General features: G+C 34.8%; 1 protein-coding gene across 1 annotated transcript in view; it reads right to left on the minus strand.

Moving 5' to 3' along the window:
- The window catches only part of LOC126890420 (uncharacterized), a 74,401-nt gene that overhangs the window by 14,206 nt on the left and 33,721 nt on the right, over positions 1-26,474 (minus strand). The window contains exons 2-3 of the mRNA XM_050659328.1: positions 11,376-11,566; positions 1,866-1,921 (exon numbers count right to left, since the gene is read on the minus strand). Of these exons, the coding sequence (XP_050515285.1) occupies positions 1,866-1,921; positions 11,376-11,566 (247 nt within the window). The remainder of the gene's footprint in view (positions 1-1,865; positions 1,922-11,375; positions 11,567-26,474) is intronic.

Genomic DNA, 26,474 nt, shown 5'->3' on the forward strand with positions numbered 1-26,474 from the left:
GCATACACTCGTGATTAGTGACCCATTAAAGCTTTCTCAATTATAACCCTTTCAAAAATAAACAGTTTAAACCGTTGAGAGTGACAGATCGTATAAAAAATAGATGGGTAAGTAAATTGTTTGTAAAGCGGTAGCGATTAATTTCATTTGGGGAGCTAAACACGGCGAGATTTTCATGATTTTTTACAAGAAAAAGAGGGCCAACTTCATTTTGAGCGTAACTCGCTTATTTTTAATGCTAAAACTTTTGTTCACAATTAAAACAAAGTTTTTTATAAACACTTTAAAAAAGTTTAAATGGGGTTTTCCCAAAAAGTGCTTAATTTTTCGGTGATTTCACCTTGAAATATTTGATTTGGAATTAGACGAATAAGAACGTATTTTTCATGAGCTACAACTTTGTTTTTATTTGATTGATAGACTTAACTGATACACCATTTTTTTGGGTTTTTAAAAGCTACACTTTTGCTAGGGATATTTTGTCGATAAAATATTTACTTTTTGAGTTATTTGCGAAAAACCGTCTGAAAACGTAGTTTTTTTGTCGAAAAATCAACATTTTTCGACAAATTCATTTCGCAAATAACTCGAAAAGTATTGACTTACGTAAAAAACTCTATAGAACAAAAGTTGCTTAAAATCAGTCAATTTATCCATTTGCGGTCTTATCTTGAACGTATGTTTTTTCACCCCTGAGAAGGGGTGACTGTCACCCCTCAAGTAAAAGCAACCAACGGCACAATTTCAACTTTGAAGTGGAGTGTAAGTAGAACTTATATCCAAATTTTCATGCAATTCGGAGTTGCCCCTGAAAATTACACGGTATCGCCGAATTTCCCGTTCATTTACTGGGCTATATTACCTATATTACCAGTATTTTGGTTTTCCGTATGTTCATATCCAGACCTGCTTCCTTACAGATATGAACGACACTGTCAAATAACGTTTGCCGATCTTCTTGAGTAGAAGCTAGAAGTACTGTGTCATCTGCATATAGCAAATTATTGATGACTTCATTGTTCACGTAGGAGCGATAAGGGGCATTTTTGCCTTACTCCTCTTTTAATATTAAGAGCCCATGATTCCAAACCGTCTACTGCACATGAGACTACACATTGCATTAAGTGCTGTATCTATTTTTTGGTATAGGAGGACTTTAAGTTAAACTGAACCTAAACTTAAGACTAAAGAAGGATATTTGCTATTATAAAAGAGACTGCTAGTGCATTTGTCCTCTCGAACTTTAGTTCGAGTCTAATGTTAAAGAGATATTATTTCTACCATAGGCTCTCATTTCGGTGTTGTTACAGTACTGTTTATACGTCAATGCTGTATTCAAGTTAATGTCCAAGTATTTAAAATAATGATAATGTTCAAGCAACATTTCTCTCTAGATACTTCATAGTCTTCTAATAGATGCATACTTGAGTCTTTATTGGGATTGGGTTGAGTTAAGCCTCGTCATAGTACCTATTTTTCGACCATCTTCAAGTCTGTTGTGATAGCCAAGTTCTGACCTCAGCTTAGATGAAGTTCGTGATATAGATCGGTAGTGGCAAAGTGATACAAATATTGCCTCATTTCTATTGGTAGCGCCAATATTTTTATAAGAAAATAACTACAGTTGAGTCCATGAGTCTTTATCCGTGCTTCATTAATATCTGGTGAGGTAAATCACATATTTGATAACTCAAATTTTAACCCGTAATAGGAGAAGTAGCTACTTACTGTCACTTGCTGTTGCGTTTAGTTAATTTCAATTTCCGACATATCATCGACTTATGTCGTATACTTTAAATGATGACGTACGGGTAAAGACTTGTGGACTCAACTGTAGTTTAAAGTCGTTATAAAAGATATCATACCTGGATCTATCATTTGGAATGTTACAGTCGTTGCGTTGTTTTCTTGTTTAATACACCTAAAAATTAAAATTATTTTATTATTTTTTATTTTTTTGTATATAGGCATATTTACGATTTTATTTTATTTTATCTCAAATTTTTATTTATTACAGTGCTGATCTAAAGACATTTATTGGTAACACCTTACACGTTTATGACTATAAACTCAAATTTTCATTCGAGCAATGCAACTGAAATCAAACTCACTGTCCCATGGACTCATAACTTGTTCCATAAAATGGAAAAAATTGCTTCCATAGCACATGTTGATACACCGAGGGTTCCTTATCTAATGTTCCTGGGGGGGGGGAGGGGGTTGGGGAACACCACCCTTACTAACGACAGAATCCTCTTAGAAAAATAATACAATTGGGTATCAAGATAATCTAGATGATCAATATACCAAGGGTTTCTCGGCTGAGATCTCCAGGAGATTCACTAAAACGATATTTTGTGGAGCTCTTATATTAACTTACAAATGGAATAACATTTAGAGTATGTTCTTGAAAATAATCTCGTTATACAAAATATAGAATACCCAGGAAGAAGCACTATGATACTATACCTTGAGTAATTCGAGTCTTAGTTAAGTGGCGAATTGGAGGTGGCATTGGTGACGAATTGGTGCATTCTTGAAGAGTCTAGCACCCACACAGGGTTGTAAAGCCAGAATGATGATGGTTGGAAGTGGAAAACCTTCTCTAGAAGAAGAAAATAATGTATCTGTCATACAGCCTCTAGTGACATGACATGATAATCACAAATACATGGGTCAAATTACACAAAAGAAGATTATATACATGGAAGGGACCAGGAGATAACTCACTTCATATAATTAGAAATCAGATAGATTATATTTTAGTAAACAAGAGATTTAAGAATGGTGTCAAGAGATCAACGACAGATCCTGGTGCAGATATCGGTTCAGACCATAACTCTCTAATAGCTAACATCCAAGTGAAGCTCAAAAAAGTCGAAGAAAGCCCCAAAACACCAAAATTACATATATCAGCATCCAACAAAATGCTAATAGAAAATGACCTGAATAATCAGCTAAAGAATTCAACAAATGAAAACAATACAGAAATATGGAACACGTTTAAAGATCTTACCTGGAAAGTAATGGAAAAATAATGGAAAACAACGATGCAGAGGCACAAAAAACAACAATGGATGACTCATGAAATCCTGGAATTGATGGAGCAGAGAAGAAAACTGAAAGATAACAAAACAGAATACAAAGAAAAACAGAAACTAATTAAACAAAAGATAAAGGTAGCTAAAGAAAAATGGATGGAGGATAAATGCAAGGAATTAGAAAAGTTGAATGAAAAACATGATACGTTTAATATGTTTAAAAAAGTTAGAGAAGTAGCTGGTCTTTATCATAAGAAAACTCCACATACTATAACCGATTCGTCGGGAAAAATGATAATAGACGAACGCGAAATTCGAACTACCTGGTATAATTATATAAATGAACTGTATAATGATGATAGACCCGAAGAACTGGAGACTTTAGATGAAGGTGAAGGACCAGAAATACTGAAATCAGAAATACTACATGCTATAAAATTGGCAAAAAACAAGAAAGCCGTTGGTCCCGACAACATACCTACAGAAATGTTAAAGCTCATAAATGAGGAAAACATTGGAATACTAGTCAAACTTTTCAATAATGTTTATTCCACTGGTGATATCCCTGAAGATTGGTTTAAGTCCTAATTCATAACCCTACCAAAAAACAACGTCCAAAAAACTGTAGCGATTATAGAATGATAAGCCTTATGAGCCACACTTTAAAAATCTTTCTACGTATCATTCACAGTAGAATCAGAGATAAATGTGAAGAAGACCGGGATGAAACACAATTTGGCTTCAGAAATTGACTGGGAACCCGGGACGCACCCCTTGCACTAAATGTGTTATTGCAGAAATGCCGAGATCAAAGGAAAGACGTCTTTGCTGTATTTATTGATTATGAGAAGGCCTTTGATCGAGTACAACATCACACATTAATTAAAATATTAAAGGATAAAGGATTTGTTAGTAAAGATGTACGAATCATAGAAAAATTATACTGGCGTCAAACAGCGACAGCTTGCATAAATGGAAAATCAACAGAAATATGCAAAATACAAAGAGGTGTCAGACAGGGTTGTATACTGTCCCCACTGTTATTCAATTTATATTCAGATAGAATATTTAAGGAAGCGTTGCATAATTTGGAATGGGGTGTGAAATTTAATGGAATTCTGATAAATACAATCAGATATGCAGACGATACAGTTATTTTAAGTGATGATATAAATGGATTACAACACCTTTTAAATGCCATTGACACAGTGGGAAGACAGTTTGGCCTAAATGTAAACTGTTCAAAAACAAAATACAGGGTATTTAGCCGTTTGGCCCATCAAGATTCACGTTTATATGTTGATGGTCATATAATTCAAAGAGTACCCAGTTTTAAATATCTTGGTTGCCATATTACTGAACAACTAGATCCAGATAAAGAGATAAAATGTAGAATCGAGATAGCCCGCACATTTTTAAAAATGAGGTCATTCTTCTGTAATGATACCTTGCAACTTCAACTTCGAAAGCGAATGATTAAATGCTACATTTGGTCAGTCCTCTTGTATGGTGTCGAAGCATGGACATTAAAAATATCCACCATTTACCGTTTGGAGGCCTTTGAAATGTGGCTGCACAGACGTATACTGAAAATACCATGGACGGCTATGCTGACAAATGTGGCAGTCCTTAAGAGAGCAAATGCTACCCGCGAGCTGCTTGATAACATCAAATATAGAAAGATGGCCTATTTGGGACACGTAGTAAGGGGAGACCGGTATAATATTCTTCAACTTATTATGATGGGTAAAATCGAAGGACGCAGAGGAATTGGTAGAAAGCAGGCCTCTTGGTTGAAGAATATCCGGGAGTGGACAGGAATAAAGAAAGCAGATCACCTATTTAGAATAGCTCGAGACCGAGACAGTTTCGCCATGTTAATCGCCAACGTCAAGGGGACTTGATAGGGCACGTTAAGAAGAAGACAGCCTCTAGTGCAATTTGTCTTCTAAAGTAACTAAATTAGTATTATTGTAACATGTGCTTTTCTTGGATTGAAACAAGATTTGTTCTAATCAGTTACAGTCGATGTCCTACAGCCTGGAGAGGCCCATGGCGACTAAAACGACTGTCTTTAGACCATAAGATTTCCAAGGGTGTGGAAGTTTAATAAAATACTGAATTCAACCTACATTTTGATAGCACTGCGCCGGTATTTTTAATATTCGGTGCTGCTGCGATAGTAGTAAATGAGGTACACATTAAGATGATAGAGTAGCGATCAACAGGTAGCAAAAACGCGTTCCAAGATTGCGGCTGTAATTTTGTAATTAAAAATATATTAATATGTGGAAATTACTCTGTTTTTAAATAAAATATTTAAAAAACGAGCCTGTACCGCCATTAAGAAGAACAAAAAAATACACTTTCTTCAAATAAACTTTTTTATCCGATGCCTAGATTTTGTGTCATTTTGGAACTACTAAAATTTTTTATTTCATTAGTAGTTGCAAAATGACACAAAATCTAGGCATCGGATAAAAAAGTTTATTTAAAGAAAGTGTATTTTTTTGTTCTTCTTAATGGCGGTACAGCTCGTTTTTTTAATATTGTAAAATTGGAAAAAAATCCTTTGTAAAAGGTATAAATTTTTTTTGTTAAAAATTCCTTTAAAGGGCTACATCACAACAAAACGTTTTCGATTTTTTTTATAAAATCATCATCAGTGTTAAGATAAACTTGATGCTAGCTGAGCCATAAAAGAAAAATATTGGGGTAAACGTATATCCCAACACGTGGGATCCAAAATTTACTTGTTTACATACCGAAAACTTAATGGCAAATGAATCAGTAGGTTTTCGTATTTTCAATAAATTTTCGGTATGTAAACAAGTAAATTTTGGATCCCACGTGTTGGGATATACATTACCTTAGGGCATTATCCCAGTTGCCATGTAACCATCACAAGGCAATTTTTCAAAGTATGCACTTATAACGCATCAATGTGATATTTAAAGGGTGTTTACCCTAATATTTTTCTTTTGTGGCTCAGCTAGCATCAAGTTTATCTTAATACTGATGATGATTTTATAAAAAAAATCGAAAACGTTTTGTTGTGATGTAGCCCTTTAAAGGGATTTTTAATAAAAAAATTTTATACCTTTTACAAAAGATTTTTTTCCAATTTTGTGATTGATTGTATACAGTCAACTACAGGAAAAACAATTCTTTTTCTTTGTGGATTTTTTTTAATATTGTATTTAATTACAGAGTAATTTCCACATATTAATATATTTTTCAAATTGTACTCTGTACCGCCATTCTTTATTATATTACGAATACGTGTGCCAAATATCTCAAAAAAATATTCAAAATTACAGCCGCAATCTTGGAACGCGTTTTCGCTACCTGTTGATTGCTACTGTTTCCTCTGAAATAAATATTTATCGATCAATAGTATACAGTTCAGCTAAAGATGGTTTATTAAAGCAATTGGACTTCTTCTTCTTCTTCTTAGCCTTCTATCGTCCACGTTTGGACATAGGCCTCTCCCAACTCCTTCCATCGGTCTCTATCCTGAGCAACATATTTCCAATTCGTTCCGGCTACTCTTTTAATATCATCAACCCATCTCATCTGTGGTCTTCCTCTCGGTCGTTTACTTTGGTAAGGTCTCCAATGTTGTATCGTTGCATTCCAACGTTGGTCTTTTTGTCTAACAGTGTGGCCTGCGAAGCTCCATTTAAGTTTGGCAACTTTTGTTGTTATGTCCTCGACTTTTGTTTTTGATCTTACCCAGTCGTTCCTCTTTTTATCTGACAGTCGTATACCTAACATTGCTCTTTCCATAGCTCTTTGTGTTGTGGCTAGTTTATTCATATTTGCCTTGGTTAGGGTCCAGGTTTGACACCCATATGTCATGATAGGAAGGATGCACTGGTTGAACACTTTGGTTCTCAAATATTGAGGTATTTTGCGGTTCTTAAGTATCCAACCAAGTTTTCCAAATCCTGCCCATGCTAGTCTTGCTCTTCTATTAATTTCCGCACTTTGGTTTTCTTTGTCTAGTTTCAGGATTTGGCCTAGGTAGATATATTCCTGGATTTTTTCTATCTCACTGCCATTTATAGTTATGCGTCTGGGGTCATCTGTGTTTGTCATTATTTTTGTTTTCTTCATGTTCATTTTCAGGCCGACGTATTGGGAGCTGCCTGCGAGTTCCTCCATCATAATTTGCAGTTCCTCGAATGAGCTCGCTATAATCACAATGTCGTCAGCGAATCTGAGGTGGTTTAGCTTCTTGCCATTAACGTTAATGCCATAGGTTGACCAATTTGTCGTTTTGAAGACGTCTTCTAGTGCTAGGTTGAAAAGCTTTGGCGATATTACGTCTCCTTGTCTCACGCCTCTCTTAATAGGGATGGGATTTGTATTTTCGTCTAGTTGTACTATCATAGTTGCATTTTCATATATATTATGTATTAGTTGTCTATATCTCGAATCTATTCTACAATTATTAATAGCTTGTTCTATGGCCCACATCTCGATACTATCAAACGCCTTTTCATAGTCTACGAAGGCAAGAAATACGGGTAGTTGGTATTCATTTGCCTTCTCTATCAATGTTCTCATTGTCAGCAGATGGTCTGATGTACTATATCCTTTGCGGAAGCCAGCCTGTTCCACTGGTTGGTAATTGTCCATTTTGTAGGTCAACCGGTTGTTAATAATTCTCATGAATAGTTTGTATACTTGACTGAGCAACGATATCGGTCTATAATTCTGTAGGTCACATTTGTCCCCTTTTTTGTGTAAAAGTATTACTAGACTTTCGTTCCAGTCTTTAGGGATCTTGCTATCATGAAGACATTTATTAAATAGCTCTGTTAGTATAGGGATTGTTACTGTTTTGCTTGTTTTCAAGAGCTCAGCAATTATACCGTCCTGTCCTGGAGCTTTATTATTTTTTAGTTCTTTTAAAGCTCTTTCTATTTCGAATCCCTTTATATTTGGTAGTACTTCTGATCCCACGTTTTTTATTTTTCTTTTGATGTTCACCTTTGTTGATTCATTAGGCTGGCTTTGGGAGCTGTACAAGCTTTTGTAGAAGTCTTCGACTATTTTTGTAATTTTATATTTGTCCTTCTCTTCCTTACTATTGGCGTCTTTAATTTTGATGATTTTTTGAACACCCAGTGCCGGTCTTAGACATTTTAAGCCTCTGTTGTTTTCAATGACTCGCTCTATTAAGTTCTCGTTCCATTTTTGTAAGTCGCGTTTTAGTTCTTTTCTAATTGTTTTATTAAGTTCTATGTATTCTTGAGTATGGCGTTTGTTTTGCGTTAGTAGTTGTCGTCTTTCCGTCATTAGTTGTTTAGTTTCGTTGCTTATTTTGTCTTCTTTAGTACTTGTTTTCTTTGCGACCTTTAGTCCGGCTTCGAGAAGGTTCTTATTGATGTTTTTGTTAATTTCGTCAATTTCATCTTGATTATGTGAAGGATCATATTTGAACTTATCCGCTAAGACCTCTCGGAATTGCTCTTCATTTGTTTTTAATTTAAAGGCATCTATTCGCGTTGTTTTTTTAAATATTCTTTTTCTCTCATCTTTCATGTTAATATTTATTTTTGCTCTAACTATACGATGGTCACTACCCGTTGTTACGTTGTTGATTGTTGTTACGTCTTCAAATATTCTTTTGTTGTTTGAGAGAAAATAGTCTATTTCATTTTTGGTGGTTCCGTTAGGTGCAACCCATGTCCACTTTCTGTTTGGTTTCTTTTTGTAGAAGGTATTCATAACATACATGTTTTCTTGTTCCAGGAATTCCATAAGTTTTTCTCCCCTGGTGTTTCTTGTGCCGAATCCAAAATTTCCAATCTTGCTTTCAGAGTCTTCAATCTTACTTCCAATTTTGGCGTTAAAATCTCCCATTATTATTATTTTGGATTCTCTGTTGGTGTCTATAGCTGTTTTAAGATCTTCGTAAAAAGTATTTATTTCTTCATCAGTTGCCTTTTCAGTTGGAGCATAAACTTGCACAATCTTTAATTTGGTTTTTGGATTTAGTTTTAAAATCATGTATGTAACCCTGTCTGAGATGCTGTCAATTATTTGAATTTGTGATTTTCTCTTCTTGTTGATTAAGAAACCTACTCCACCGTATGTATAGTCTTCATTGCCTTTATAATAGAGCCTGTTGCCTGAATGTAAGTCCACATATCCTTCACCCCTTCTTTTAACTTCTGATAGTCCCATTATATCCCAATTCATATTCCCTAATTCCTCTTCTAGTTCGTAGAGTTTTTCGTCTTTTGCCATGGAACGGATGTTGTAAGTTGCTATATGGAGTTGCTTGTTGTTCTTCTTTTTCAATGTCGACTTGCCTCCCCCAGAATCCTCGAGGCAGACCGTTATATCGGTGTGGGACTGTGGAATAAACTTCCTACCCACCTGGGGTATCTTCCGTATATCTGTTGAAACCGACATTTTTGTTTTGTGGAGGTTTTGGCCATAACCCACCACGCTGGCCAGACGGGTTGGTGGGTGGGAGGGGATATTAGGGAAGGAATTTGGGGTTTGGATAGGATAATACTGAGGTTGGGGCCTGGTTACCTCTAAATAGGAAATGGAGGAAAAAACCAGGAGCTCGCGTGGGCAGGGGCGCTAAATCCCTGAAGTAAGTATGCTCTCTATCGGGATCATAGAGAGGTACCTACCCGCTACCGCAATTGGACATCATACCAAATACCGGATTAATAATTGCACTTGGAGTCTACAGGACCAGTCCGGTAGAAAATCTATATGTAGAATCTGATGAACCACCTCTTTCAATTACACAGACTAAGCATACAATATGCAGCTAAAATTGAAGCTAACTCTAATAATCCAGCTTACTCCTACACATTTTCTGACAATTTTCATTTAATTTGTGAACAAATACCCATTTTTGTTGCAAACAAAGAGTACTCCATATATTCCGTCGAATTGTATGCCATAAAGCCCTACAACATATATAAAACCAGTCCAAATTGGAAGCAGCCATTTTCACAGATCTTTTAAGCGCAATGCAGAGAATATTAAGGGTTTACCCAAACCAACCAACACTATGCCAAATTAAAATTGATCTAGAAGAACTTTACAGTAAGAATAAACGGGTAGAATTTGTTTGGATTCCATCTCATGTAGGTATAATAGGTAATGAAAAAGCTGATCGGGAAGCTAAAGAAGCCTGCTATATGAATAGACCAGATAATGAGCGCTTTGAAATTTCTTATTTTGACATTCAGAATACCATCAAAGAATTTTCAATGAGAATACATATGGCTCGAAAGATGGAAAAAACTTGACGACAATAAAATACAACGCATCAACTTAAATTTGTCACCAAAAGGAATAATGCCACAAAAACGACGAGATTAAGTCGTACAACACTGCTTCAGAATAGGACATACCAGGTTAACCCACCAGTACCTAATGAAGAAACCACAACAAAAACTGTGCTATATTTGTGATATTCCTTTGACAATCGAACACATTATTGTTAGTTGCCCACCCAATCACCTGGAACGACTTCAAAGTGATTTACCAAGTGATCTGAAAAGTGCTTTGAACTAAAGTAATAGTGATAAAGTGACTAAATTTCTTAATTTAACTAAATTGTACAATCTAATATAAACATAGACTTAAGTTCTCAATTGTAATTAGTTGTTATAAGCGAACATCTGATTTTATGTACAACTCTACTCTGCTAATAACCTTTCATGGTTGACGCAGTTTAGTTAATAAAAAAAAATGTGTGTGTGCTTTGTACGCACGTAAGAAGTTATACTTCTATTATATGATTTTAACGAAATAAATATACTTTCAACAGGTTATTTGTATTTAAAGATTAAACTAATTTTTACTTACTACTTTCCAAAAATGTTTATTAAAACAATACTAAAAATGAAAAAAAAAATTAGATAACACACGGATTTGAACCGCGGACCTCTCGATCTCCGGTCGAACGCTCTACCACTGAGCTATACTCCCTTTGCTTTGACAGGTTACAAGATTTCTCATACATACTGACAAATTTATTAGACCAAGTAAAGTATAAAAATATTTTAAAATTTAGAGTAAATACACCTACTATTATTATAAAATATTTTATTACCGAGGAAGACAAATCCAAAAACACAAAAATTATAATAAATAATACATTTACTAAAAACACTAATATATTCTTTGAATGACTAATTTGCGCTGATACATACATAAGTTGAAAGACTAGCAACGAACTACATACTGTCTGTCTGCGCATGCGCTAGAGAATTATAAAATTTCACCCTCGATCGTAAAGAAGTATAACGTCAAAAATATTTATAGAGATATTAAATCACAAAAACTTACGGTGATTTTCCGGTAACTTCACAGCACCTCGTAGATTTTGGACAATACTTTATGTTTCCATACTCTATAACTACTGACTTACTGGTACGAAAGCAAAACCTATATCGTGTATTATCCAAACATCTTATTCTTTTGTCCGAACACTTTTCTTTTATTGAATAGAGGGCAGAATTACGTTGAATACAAGAATTCTAAAACGAATAGATTAGGATTAGATGAATACTGGTATAATTTAAATTGCTAAATCAAGTTATGCGTAAGTTTGTGTGAAGTTTACACAAATCATATGTAATCAAAATAATCAAATATAAGTAATATAAACAATAATTATCAAGCATGCTAATGACTTGAATTTTCAAAATTTAAATTATGAGAAACATGTCCTTTATTTTGAGATATTTATTATCTTAGTCGTATATACAGGGTGAGTCATGAGGAACTGTACATACTCCTATCTCGTATAGAAGCTCCTATGGGGAATAACAAATGACCATTAAAAAGTGTCTGCTCCCATTGTTTAATAATATACAGGGCGAGTTTCGCATTTTGACAGAAATTTTGTATTCGTCATAATTTTTGAACGGTCAGATCGATGTGTCTCTTATTTTGGCCAATCGTTACACTATTACCACTTGATCAACTGATTTATTCAAACTAGAAAAAATCAGGTCTGGCTTTAAAAAATTAGTTCGTTTGTGTGAAAAAATTTCACCCTGTATATGCTTTTTGAAAACTTTAATATGAATTTTATAAATTAGACAAATAGGCAATTAAAATGGTATGTTTATTTCTTTCCGCACACGATTACTTAATTTTTTATAAAAAAAAATCAAATTTGACTATGAATTAAAAGTTTGGTAAAGTGAACCATAGATTAAAAAAAATCAACTTTTATTACAAAAATTAATTTTTTTTGAACAAATATTTAATTTATGCTACCACCTACTCAACTGATTTATTCAAACTAGAGAAAAATCAGGTCCGGCTTTAAAAAATCAGTTCGTTTGGGTCTTAGAAAAAATTTCACCCAGTATACGCTTTTTGAAAATTCTAATTAGAATTTTACAAAATAAACAGATAGGCAATTAAAATGGCGTATTTATTTTTTCCCCACACGATTACTTAATTCTTTATTAAAAAATCAAATTTGTCAAAATCGGAATTTTAACCTAAAAATGAAAAAAAAATGAAATCACGGTTTAACTCGCTACAACTCTGTTCCAATTTAATATTTTTTTTTGAAACTTTTACAGCACATATCTCTTACCATTGTGAAGACTATGAAAATTGTTGTAGACTTTCAGTCTTCTTCTCGTAAAAGTTATGAATTTAAAAAAATAAAAGGTGCAGATTCGTGAATTGCAAAGTTAAATCGCAAAAATTAAGTGAAAAAATTTAAAATATATATATTTGATCATGTCTATGTTAAACTATAGAGTCCAAAGGAAGTGTTATGGGGAGTTTTAGATCTAGACGTGTTATAGAAAAAAAAATGGCAAAACTTTTAATTAAAAAAAAACGTTGTTTTGTAAATTAATTTTTGTAAAAAAAGTTATTTTTTTTCAATCTATGCAAAAACTTTGCCAAACTTTTATCCATATTAAGCTGCACCCCCCACCATCGCGAATAAAGTTCGGACTAGGCAAAAAATTTAGTGCTATTTATGTGCTAATTAGTTGCTCTATTCCGAATTTTGTTGCTCAAACCGTTTACCAGGAAATCGCGTTGAAAGTGGGGGGGTGCAGGTTAATGGCAAGCTGCACCCACCCAGAACGAAAAAAGCTCAAACTTCTTGATTTTTTTTGGTGATAAATTTAGTGCTATTTATGTGCTAATTAGTTGCTCTATTCCGAATGTTGTTGCTCAAACCGTTGACCAGGAAATCGCGTTCAAAGTGGGGGGTCCAGCTTAATGGCAAGCTGCACCCACTCACACCGAAAAAACTTCAAACTTATTGATTTTTTAGGTGATAAATTTAGTGCTATTTATATGCTAATTAGTTGCTCTAATCCGAATTTTGTTGCTCAAACCGTTGACCAAGAAATCGCGTTGAAAGTGGAGGGTGCAAGTTAATGGCAAGTTGCACACACCCACACCGAAAAAAGCTCAAACTTCTTGATTTTTTTGGTGAAAATTTAGTACTATTTATGTGCTAATTAGTTGCTCTATTCCGAATTTTGTTGCTCAAACCGTTTACCAGGAAATCGCGTTCAAATTGGGGGGGTCAAGCTTAATGGCAAACTGCACCCACCCACACCGAAAAAACTTCAAACTTATTGATTTTTTGGTGATAAATTTAGTGCTATTTATATGCTAATTAGTTGCTCTAATCCGAATTTTGTTGCTCAAACCGTTGACCAAGAAATCGCGTTGAAATTGGAGGGTGCAAGTTAATGGCAAGTTGCACCTACCCACACCGAAAAAAGCTCAAACTTCTTGATTTTTTTGGTGAAAATTTAGTGCTATTTATGTGCTAATTAGTTGCTCTATTCCGAATTTTGTTGCTGAAACAGTTGACCAGGAAATCGCGTTCAAAGTGGGGGGGTCCAGCTTAATGGCAAGCTGCACCCGCTCACACCGAAAAAAGTTCAAACTTATTGATTTTTTTTGGTGATAAATTTAGTGCTATTTATGTGCTAATTAGTTGCTACAATCAAAATTTTGTTGCTCAAACCGTTGACCAAGAAATCGCGTTGAAATTGGGGCGGTGCAAGTTAATGGAAAGTTGCACCCACCCACACCGAAAAAAGCTCAAACTTCTTGACTTTTTTGGTGAAAAATTGAGTGCTATTTATGTGCTAATTACTTGCTCTATTTCGAATTTTGTTGCTCAAACCGTCTACCAGGATATCGCGTTCAAAGTGGGGGGTCCAGCTTAATGGCAAGCTGCACCCACTCACACCGAAAAAAGCTCAAACTTCTTGGTTTTTTTGGTGAAAAATTCAGTGATTTAGTGCTATTTATGTGCTAATTAGTTGCTCTAATTCGAATTTTGTTGCTCAAACCGCTGACCAAGAAATCGCGTTGAAAGTGGGGGGGTGCAAGTTAATGGCAAGCTGCACTCACTCACACCGAAGAAAGCTCAAACTTCTTGATTTTTTTGGTGATAAATTTAGTGCTATTTATGTGCTAATTAGTTGCTCTATTTCGAAATTTGTTGCTCAAACCATTTACCAGGAAATCGCGTTGAAAGTGGGGGAGGTGCAGGTTAATGGCAAGCTGCACCCACCCACACCGAAAAAAACTCAAATTTCTTGATTTTTTCTTATGATAAATTTAGTGCTATTCATGTGCTAATTAGTTGCTCTATTCCGAATTTTGTTGCTCAAACCGTTGACCAGGAAATCGCGTTCAAAGTGGGGGGTCCAGCTTAATGGCAAGCTGCAGACACTCACACCGAAAAAAGCTCAAATTTCTTGATTTTTTGATGAAAAATTTAGTGCTGTTTATGTGCTAATTAGTTGCTCTATTCCGAATTTTGTTGCTCAAACCGTTGACCAGGAAATCTCGGTCAAAATGGGGGCGTCCAGCTTAATGGCAAGCTGCACCCACCCACACCGAAAAAAGTTCAATCTTATTGATTTTTTTGTGGTGATAAATTTAGTGCTATTTATGTGCTAATTAGTTGCTCTAATCCGAATTTTGTTGCTCAAACCGTTGACCAAGAAATCGCGTTGAAAGTGGGGGGTGCAGGTTAATGGCAAGCTGCACCCACCCAAACCGAAAAAAGCTCAAACTGCTTGATTTTTTTGGTGAAGAATTTAGTGTCATTTATGTGCTAATTAGCTAATTAGTAATAAAACTATGGTTTACAACACTTACGTTGCGACTATTGCTGATAAATGTACTTACTTGAAAACGAATTAATTCAAAATTCATTCAAATTTTTTGCATATAAAGAATATATTTAGTCGGAATGAGCGAAGCGAATTCTGAAATTCACATGAGTGCCTTAAAAATGTACTTTTTAACACGTATATCATACAATATTTTTTCTACAAACGTTATAAATATATAAAATACAATATTTTTGTTAATTGCTGAAACCATGAAACCTATCACCCGTAAAAGATAGAACTGGTTGTCTACACTCGAGGGGAATATCTAAAAATTCTTAGCGAAAATATTATACCGTTATATAAACTTGTTTTTTCTACAAACGTGTTAAAAATGCAATAATAGAGTTTAAATTAAATTTTAAAAAACCTTTTAAACCACCGTTTTCAAATTGTGCAAGTTTTACTATGAATATTAATGTTAGTAAATGAAATATAAATATTTTGACTTTTCACAATTTGACAATTCACTTTTAACTGCAGTGCCTTAAAAATTTTAAAGCACTAGTGCTATAAAGTAGCATTTTTAACGCTCCAATGGAGTGCTAAAATAGTTATTAATGAAACAGTTCGTGAAGTATGCTTTTTGCGATCGCACGCGGTTTTTAGAGCACGAGCGACAACGGAGCGAGTTCGCAAAAAGTACTTCACGCACAGTTTCATACAATATTTTATCTACGATAAATAAATAAAAAAAGCTGTAACTCTTCTATTCTACAATTTTTAGAACTTTGAAATTTAAAAATTACAACTACTTTCAAACCACAAAGCTGTCAAAACTCTTGTTATAATTCATTGCTCATATTGTCATCACCATGACAACGCGAAAATTAAGGATTGTCACCATGACAACTCGAAAGTTACAAACAGTGCGAAAAAGTAAATCCCATTTAAAATACATTGTTACTTAACGCCAGGGGCGTAGCTACCGTCGTATCAGCCGTATCAATTATACGGGGCCCCCGACATTCAAGGGGCCCCCGACATTCAAGGGCCCTATCGCGGCATGTCGAAACAAAATTCCATTTGCAAAGATTCAACTAAATATTCTACAGGTATTTCACTATTAAAACGCTTTGAAACAGTGTATGTTGTTTGGATGTCAACATTTTGGTGTAGTGGATTCTTTATATATACCTATATAAATCATATTTACCTATTATCTATTCTCTGCCCCATAACAACAGAGCTTTATTGTTTTCAAGGTATCTCTCATTGTCAATTCCGTTGGCTGTGTGTGAGTTATTGTATAATGTATATTGAAGAATGCCGAATTGCAATTTTTGTAATCGCTTTATCTTTGAATATTTGAAACAGTATGTATTGTTCGGGTATATTATGTATGTTCGTATAATCTGTCTTTATCTTTATTGTATTTATGTATATCTACATTTCTCCAAGAAATTAACGTATCACCTTAAAAATTGGTCATTTTTTATGTCTCATATTTCCTAAACCTGTTTTCGATATATTTTTGAACATTTTCGTTTAATAATATTGTTGCTAGACAGGTAGTGTACCAATCAAAAAGTAATTTTTTCTCAAAGTCACCACACCCTGTGGAATATTCTTGCATTTATAAAATACTGAAATTAAAACCCAACTATAGCCTCATGTGTTCTTAACATTCTGTTTTTCGATTCATTCGCTTATGTTGGATAGTAAAAAAGTTAGGTAATAATTTAACAACTCGCCTTATTTTTCATCGATACAGGGTGTTTTTAAATAAGTATGGCAAACTTGCAAACTTTATTGCAGCTTCCAGCTTCTCTTGTACTACATTGCTACCTTGTAATGTCATATTTAAATTCTTGAAGAAGTCAAAAATATAACAAATATACGCTACCTTGATTAACCGATTGGCATCATGAAAACTGTCTTTAAATTGAAATATTGCATCCCTAGCCGTTGGTGGATGTTGTTCTAAGAATATTGAAATTTCTTCCTTAAATTATTCAATTAATTCAAAAAAAGTTTTCTTTAAACATTCCCTATTGATAGTCAACGCACTTCGCAGTCTAAAAGAAGATGTTAATGTGAAACGGCGAGGCGACCCGGCATTTTGCTTTCGTGGCCCGGTACCGGGTCGCGACCCACCATTTGGGAAACGCTGCTCTAGCGCGTAGTTTGATTTTACGCTCGTCGTCCGTAGCAACCGTACAACCATACAATACAATCACATTGAACATTCAAACTGAAAGATATAAAAGTTAATGTTATGACATTATAACGACAGATATAAAATAGTTACAATAAAGTTAGTGATTTAAAAATAGTTTCATTTTATTAAGTGATTCTAGAAAAAATGTATGTATTACAAGCGCAAAGTGACATTATTTCTTTCGAGTAATTACCGCTCTCCGCTACGGTCGAGTGGTAACTCTTACTCTCAAGGAATAATGTATCACTTTTCGTTCTTAATACATAAATAACTATTCAATTTGAATTTTAAAATTGTACGAGTATTGTATGGTTGCACGGTTGCTACGGACGACGCGCGGTAATCAAACTTTAACGCGCTAGCGCTATAAAGTGACGGTACTCAGTAAACGTTAACTTTTCGTTGCCATTGACAAGCGAAAAACTCTTCTTTATCAAGTGATTGTAGAAAAAATTTAATAGATTTGCTTGAGTTTTACCGCAAATAATTTGTGCTATATCAAAATGTATTTTATTTCTGTTAATATAATAATTAATAAATGTAAAATATTGTATTAGATTTTGTAATAAAAAATTTTAAAACTATATTAGTGATTTCTATAAAACACTCACCAGTGTACAGTCGGGCCAGATTCAGTGTGTATTTGAGATTTTGGATGTGCACTAATGTTTGGCGTTCGGGTTTTCCACATTTTCTGAATTTTATTTTGGTACCGTGCAGGTATTTTACTTGACGAGATGTTATCAAAATAAAAATCACAACATTTGGAAAATCCGAAAGTCAACAACAATGCGCATCCAAATCTCAAATACAAAGTGAATCTGGTCAGACTGTAAGATACCTCACCGAAGAATGAAACTTCAGCCGCTTCAACACCACCTTTAAGACTAATATTCAATTGTTTTATTTTTAAAACATTCACAAGCCACAAAGATTTTGTATTTTTTTTAGAAATTTATAATTCACACTCGTATTCGTATCTTACATCAACATGATGGTTACTTGGTGAAAGTTTGTATGTTTATTACAAAATGTGGAAGTATGTATATAGTCCATATGGTGAGACCGTTCCATATAGTCCATATGGTGAGTCTGAAAACATTTCTGATTCGGTTTCTTTGGGGATTCCTATTAAAAAATGTCCCCTTTAAACAAATCTGAAGGGTATCGATTATCAGAAACAAATATTACAATCAAACGGCAGAAATCAAAGTAGAAGACCAGTTAACTGATAAAATTGCAATAGAACGAGGAGTACGACAGGGCTGTATTTTATCTCCACTACTATTCAATATTTACTCTGAATGGATATTTAAAGAAGTAGTCCTGTCGCCAGGGGGGGTACAACGGCCTTCTTAATTAAGATGGACTTACCCAAGTTTTTTTTATGTATTTTGGCCCGTAGAACACGAATTTTTTGGGTAACAGTTGATCCGGATGTCGATAAGATTGTTATAAACCAAGAAGTTGAGGAATCACATAACAGCGATTTCTCGCAAAACAAAACATTTTTTTGTATTTTTTGGGCCATTCTTACCAAAAAATGTTCCTGCAAGTTTTTTCGTATGATGCATAGTTTTCGAGATAAATGCGGTTGAACTTTCAAAAAATCGAAAAATTGCAATTTTTGAACCCGAATAACCTTTGAATAAAAAATAAAATAGTAATTCTGCTTACCGCCTTTAAAAGTTTGAGTAAAATTATATCCGTTTTGAATATTTGCATTGCTAAAAATTTATTTTTTGATTGCTAAAAAAATCTATAAACACACATAGTGTTTCCCGTGCCTAATACATGCGTTTTAACGCATGCTACGTAGAAATAGCCCCGCTTGCACTATTACCTCCTCTATCTACTCGTTCGATTTTAAATGAGAAATCATTGAAAACATCACTCAAGCACTAGGTGTTTATAGCTTTGTTTTAACAATAAAATAATAAATTTTTAGCAATACAAATAATTAAAACCGATATAATTTGACTTGAACTTTCAAATGCGGTAAGCAGAATTGCTATTTTATTTTATAATCAAAAGTTTTTCGGGTTCAAAAATTGTAATTTTTCGATTTTTTGAAAGTTCAACCGCGTTTATCTCGAAAACTATGCATCCTACGAAAAAATTTGTAGGATCATTTTTTGGTAAGAATGGCCCAAAAAATACAAAAAAAATATTTTGTTTTGCGATAAATCGCTGTTATGTGATTCCTCAACTTCTTGGTTTATAACAATCTTATCGACATCCGGATCAACTGTTACCCAAAAAATTCGTGTTCTACAAGTCAAAATACATAAAAAAAACTTGGGTAAGTCCATCTGAATACAGGAGGCCGTTGTACCCCCCCTGGCGACAGGACTAAAGCTTTAGACGGTTGTGCGAAGGGAGTATTAATAAATGGTGAATGGTTGAATAACATTAGATATGCAGATGACACCATAGTTTTCGACGATAATCTGAATGATTTACAGATATTAACAAATCGTATAACAGAAGTCAGCAACAGAAGAAGACCAAATTTATGACAATTAGTAAAAAACCAATATTAAACGCTCAACTTACAGTCAACCAACAGAATATCGAAAGAGTTGAGCAATATACATATCTGGGTACGAATTTAAATAGCCAATGGGACCACTCGACAGAAATTAAACAGCGAATAATAAAAGCGAAAGCAGCATACTTTAGAATGAGACCAATTTTCAACAGTCGAGACATATCATTAAAAATAAAATACCGTCTGTTGAAAAGCTACATATTCACAGTTCTGCTCTACCGAATGGAAGGTGGACACTAACTGTTGCATCTATGAATCGGATCGAAGCTTTCGAAATGTGGTGTTATAGGCGCATCTTACGTATATCCTGGGTTGAACGAATTAATAATGTAAAAGTGCTGCGTAGAATGGGGAAAGACTGTGAAATTCTCATAACCATCAAAACAAAAAAATTGGAATATCTAGGACATGTAATGAGAAATCAAGAACGTTACGGCCTTCTCCAACTGATTCTCCAAGGGAAGGTAAATGGTAAAAGAGGGCCGGGAAGAAGACGCATTTCCTGGCTTCAAAATTTACGAAAGTGGTATAACACCACTACCACTGAACTGTTCCGCGTTGCGGTAAACAAAGTCAAGATAGCCATGATGATCGCCAACATCCGAAACGGATAGGCACTTTAAGAAGGAGAAGAAGGATATATGGCGGAATTTTTGGGCAGAAATTGTTTAAACAATTTTTTTAAACAAATACAAAAGACCACCTTTTTTGCCCTGGAACATATATTTCTAGATTGTAAACTAGCCCTAAGAAAAGATAAGAATAAAAAATCTCCAGGCGAAGATTGTGTAATTACTGATGCAATAAACATCGGAGACACTTGTCTTCTTAAGAAAATAAAAGACCTTTTTAATATGTGCCTTTTAGATAGCAATATACCCGACAAATGGCATAATGCTCAAGTAATTCTATTGTACAAAAAAGGAGATCCCCATGAATTAGAAAATTACAGACCTATAAGTCTTCTTAGTCACTTATACAAACTCCTTAAAAGAATAGTAACGAATCGTCTTGAGAAAAAACTTGATTTCTACCAGCCAATTTGGAACAAATGATCACCCACAGAGCATTAAAACGGTAATAGAAAAGACTATCGAATACAATCGACCACTCGTTTTGGCTTTTGTAGATTTCCATAAAGCCTTTGACACGGTAGAATGTGACAAAATTCTGGAAGTACTACAAGCATGCCGCATTGACTACCGATACACAAGGTTAATTTACAATACATAAAAAAACGCAACTATGTCGGTGAAACTACATAAAAACACGGACCATATCCCAATCGGCAGAGGAGTCCGACAGGACGATAACTTATCGCCTAAACTCTTTACCGCAGTACTAGGATATGCTTGTAAATAACTTAACTGGGAAGAGCGAGGCCTGAATATTGACGGTAGAAGATTAACAAATTTGAAATTCGCAGACGACATAGTTTTGTTCTCTGACAACCTCAAGAAGATATGTACCATGCTACATGAACTTTAGTTAGTGTACGCCAGTGTAGGTGTCTCAAAATAAACATCTCCAAAACAAAATTCATGACAAACCTAGTACCTAGCGGAAATATCAATATTGGAGAAAACGAAGTAGAGCTAGTGGAAAAATACATATACCTTGGACACGAAATAAAGATCACAAGAGACAAATAAATATGCAAACTACGAAGAAGAATAAACCTACCATAGGTAGCCTATGGAAAACTCAAAGACCTATTTAAAAGCGACATACTAATTTCTCTAAAACGTAAAACATTTGACCAATTTGTGTTGCCTATGATGACTTATGGTGCCGAAACTTTGACATTGACAGCCACAGCTTCTAAAATGCTGCAAATAGCCCAGAGGAAAATGGAAAGGTCAATGCTGAGTATGTCGCTTCGTGACCGAGTTAGAAATGAAGACTTAAGGCGAAGAACAAGAGTTACCGATGTAATTTCCCGAATTGCCACCCTGAAATGGAACTTGGCCGGACACGTCGCCCGAATCAGTGATGGGGAGTGGACGAAGAGTGCAGGCCGAGATTAGACAAAAGAAGTAGAGGAAGACCATCTACTCGTTGGACTGATGAACTCAAGAAAATGTCAAGAAATTGGATGCAAAGTGCTCAAAATAGAGCACAATGGACAAAAATGAGGGAGGCCTATGTTCAGCGGTGAACGAAAAGGGCTGTATGATGATGATAATGATACGTACTATCGAAATATATCGGTATCCGATTTTGTTGCTAACCGTAGAACTTGCAAATGCATTAGTTAATCCCACCCGACCTGGCTCCGCGCTATACATATGTGTCTCTGTTCTATGTTAAATAAATAAGTTACTCGTACATATTATTTGGTACTAAAATAATTTAGGGAACACGTACCATCAAATTATACTTCTATCTGATTTTATTTCTCATTGTTTTAGAGAACATACAAGTGTTTCGTTGTGCGTCTAATGAGAAGCTGGCACCGCCCCACTTTGAACGCGATCTCCTGGTCAACGGTTTGAGCAACAAAATTTAGACTAGAGCAACTAATTAGCACATAAATAGCACTAAATTTTTCACCAAAAAAATCAAGAAGTTTGAGCTTGTTTCGGTGTGGGTGGATGCAGGCTTGCCATTAACTTGCACCCCCCCCCCCCCCATTTTCGACGCGATTTCCTAGTCAACGGTTTGATCAACAAAATTCGGAATAGAGCAATTAATTAGCACATAAATAGCACTAAATTTTTCACCAAAAAATCAAGAAATTTGAGTTTGTTTCGGTGTGGGTGGGTCAGGATGGCCATTAAACTGCACCCCCCAATTTCAACGCGATTTCCTGGTCAACGGTTTGAGCAACAAAATTCGGATTAGAGCAACTAATTAGCACATAAATAGCACTAATTTATCACCAAAAAAAAAATCAATAAGTATGAACTCTTTTCGGTGTGGGTGCAGCTTGCAATTAAGCTGGACCCCCCAATTTGAACGCGATTTCCTGGTCAACGGTTTGAGCAACAAAATTCGGAATAGAGCAACTAATTAGCACATAAATAGCACTAAATTTATCACCAAAAAAAATCAAGAAGTTTGAGCTTTTTTCGGTGTGGGTGGGTGCAGCTTTACATTAACCTGCACCCCCCCACTTTCAACGCGATTTCCTGGTAAACGGTTTGAGCAACAAAATTCGGAATAGAGCAACTAATTAGCACATACTTAAATAGCACTAAATTTATCACCAAAAAAAATCAAGAAGTTTGAGCTTTTTTCGGTGTGGGTGGGTGCAGCTTTACATTAACCTGCACCCCCCCATTTTCAACGCGATTTCCTGGTAAACGGTTTGAGCAACAAAATTCGGAATAGAGCAACTAATTAGCACATAAATAGCACTAAATTTATCACCAAAAAAAATCAAGAAGTTTGAGCTTTTTTCGATGTGGGTGGGTGCAGCTTTACATTAACCTGCACCCCCCCACTTTCAACGCGATTTCCTGGTAAACGGTTTGAGCAACAAAATTCGGAATAGAGCAACTAATTAGCACATAAATAGCACTAAATTTATCACCAAAAAAAATCAAGAAGTTTGAGCTTTTTTCGGTGTGGGTGGGTGCAGCTTTACATTAACCTGCACCCCCCCATTTTCAACGCGATTTCCTGGTAAACGGTTTGAGCAACAAAATTCGGAATAGAGCAACTAATTAGCACATAAATAGCACTAAATTCATCACCAAAAAAAATCAAGAAGTTTGAGCTTTTTTCGGTGTAGGTGGGTGCAGCTTTACATTAACCTGCACCCCCCCATTTTCAACGCGATTTCCTGGTAAACGGTTTGAGCAACAAAATTAGGAATAGAGCAACTAATTAGCACATAAATAGCACTAAATTTATCACCAAAAAAAATCAAGAAGTTTGAGCTTTTTTCGGTGTGGGTGGGTGCAGCTTTACATTAACCTGCACCCCCCCATTTTCAACGCGATTTCCTGGTAAACGGTTTGAGCAACAAAATTCGGAATAGAGCTACTAATTAGCACATAAATAGCACTAAATTTATCACCAAAAAAAATCAACAAGTTTGAGCTTTTTTCGGTGTGGGTGGGTGCAGCTTTACATTAACCTACACCCCCCCACTTTCAACGCGATTTCCTGGTAAACGGTTTGAGCAACAAAATTCGGAATAGAGCAACTAATTAGCACATAAATAGCACTAAATTTATCACCAAAAAAATCAAGAAGTTTGAGCTTTTTTCGGTGTGGGTGGGTGCAGCTTTACATTAACCTGCACCCCCCCCCCCACTTTCAACGCGATTTCCTGGTAAACGGTTTGAGCAACAAAATTCGGAATAGAGCAACTAATTAGCACATAAATAGCACTTAATTTTTTGCCTAGTCCGAACTTTATTCGCCATGATGGGGGGTGCAGCTTAATATGGGTCAAACTTTTTATGCATAGTCAAATTTGATTTTTTAATAAAAAATTAAGTAAATGTGGGGAAAAAATAAATATGCCAATTTAATTGCCTATTTCTCTTATTTGTAAAATTCATATTAGAGTTTTCAAAAAACGTATACAGGATGAAATTTTTTCTAAGACCCAAACGAACTGATTCTTTAAATCCGGGTCTGATTTTTTTCTAATTTGAATAAATCAGTTGATTGGGTGGTAACATAAATTAAATAATTGTTAAAAAAAATTCATTTTTGTAATAAAAGTTAATTTTTTTAAATATATGGTTCACTTTACCAAACTTTTAATTATTCATAGTCAAATTTTATTTTTTTATAAAAAATTAAGTAATCGTGTGGGGAAAAAAATAAATGTGCCATTTTAATTGCCTATTTGTCTAATTTGTAAAATTCATATTAGAGTTTTTTAAACGCGTATACAGGGTGAAATTTTTTCTAAGACCACAACGAACTTATTTTTTAAATCCGGGCCCGATTTTTTTCTAGTTTGAATAAATCAGTTGATTGGGTGCTAACCTAAATTAAATATTTGTTAAAAAAAATTAATTTTGGAAATAAAAGTTAATTTTGTTAAATCTATGGTTCACTTTACCAAACTTTTAATTTATAGTCAAATTTTATTTTTTTTATAAAAATTTAAGCAATCGTGTGCGGAAAAAAATAGATACGCCATTTTAATTGCCTATTTGTCTAATTTGTAAAATTCATGTTAGAGTTTTCAAAAAGCGTATATAGGGTGAAATTTTTTCTAAGACCCAAACGAACTAATTTTTTTAAAGCCGGACCTGATTTTTTTCTAGTTTGAATAAATCAGTTGATTAGGTGGTAATAGTGTAACGATTGACCAAAATAAGAGACACATCAATCTGACCGTTCAAAAATTATGACGAATACAAATTTCTGTCAAAATGAGAAATTCGCCCTGTATATTATTAAACAATGGGAGCAGACACTTTTTAATGGTCATTTGTTATTCCGCATAGGGACCTCTATACGAGGTAGGAGTATGTACAGTTCCTCATGACTCACCCTGTATACTTTGGACAAAAAATCAAACTGTCAATGCCTAACCTACAGGCTGATTTAAATAGAAGATGTTCTTTAGCATGGGCAGCATTTGATCGATTACAAACAGTATTTATATTAAACTTACCAAATACTCTAGGCAAAAGCCTTCGCTCAGTACGTATTGCCTTCAGAACTTCAAGCTCAGAGAGCTATGGAACAGAGAACGCTCAACATTAAGCTCAGCCCAATGAAGAAATAGAAAGAAATAGGAAAAGTAACAGATGTGATCCAAAAGATTGCCATGTTAAAATGACTCTGGACACGACACATAGAAAGAACGGAAGCCAACCGTTGGACAAAGCGGGTTCTTGAATGGCGACCAAGGGTAAGTAAGAAAAATAAGAGGCAGACTACAAACCATATTATAATAGAAATGAATTTGACACACATTAAGGGAGGTCTACATCTAGCCCTAGATGGAAAAGCTGTTGATGATGATTATCCTAGTAGGATAAGTAAACTCGACCTGGAAACTACGTTTAAAAATCACGTAATACAGTCCCAGCATTCATCCATCTCTTTATCTACGAATACGTTCCCTGTCTACTTTCGTCATTCCTAGTCTTAACGAGGTATACATATTTCTTGCCAAACGTTATGTTATATATATATATATATATATATATATATATATATATATATATATATATATATATATATATATATGATCGGTTTAGAACGTCTTGCGGCGTTGTCCGATTCCCAAATTCCATTCCTTCCTATTTTGCCACAGGTCATCCCTGAGGTCTCGCGCGCTCATCGCTTTCCGGATGCCGGTGGTCCAATTAACTTTCGGTCTCCCTCGCTTGCGATGTTCAGGAGGTTGCCATTCCAGACATTGTTTTGGAAGTCTCTCGTCATTCATTCTGTTTACGTGTCCATACCAGATCAGTTGTCTTCTCTCTATATCTTTCATTATTGTTCCTTCTATTCCCATTCGATTTTTAATGTCTTCATTTCTGATATGTTCTCTTCTTTCTGATTGCATCCATTTCCACTACTTCAATTTTGTTTTTGTTTTTTTCTGTAAGCCTCCAAGTTTCAGCATC

Source organism: Diabrotica virgifera, chromosome 8, assembly GCF_917563875.1.
Source record: "Diabrotica virgifera virgifera chromosome 8, PGI_DIABVI_V3a".
In the NCBI taxonomy this organism is placed as follows: domain Eukaryota; kingdom Metazoa; phylum Arthropoda; class Insecta; order Coleoptera; family Chrysomelidae; genus Diabrotica; species Diabrotica virgifera.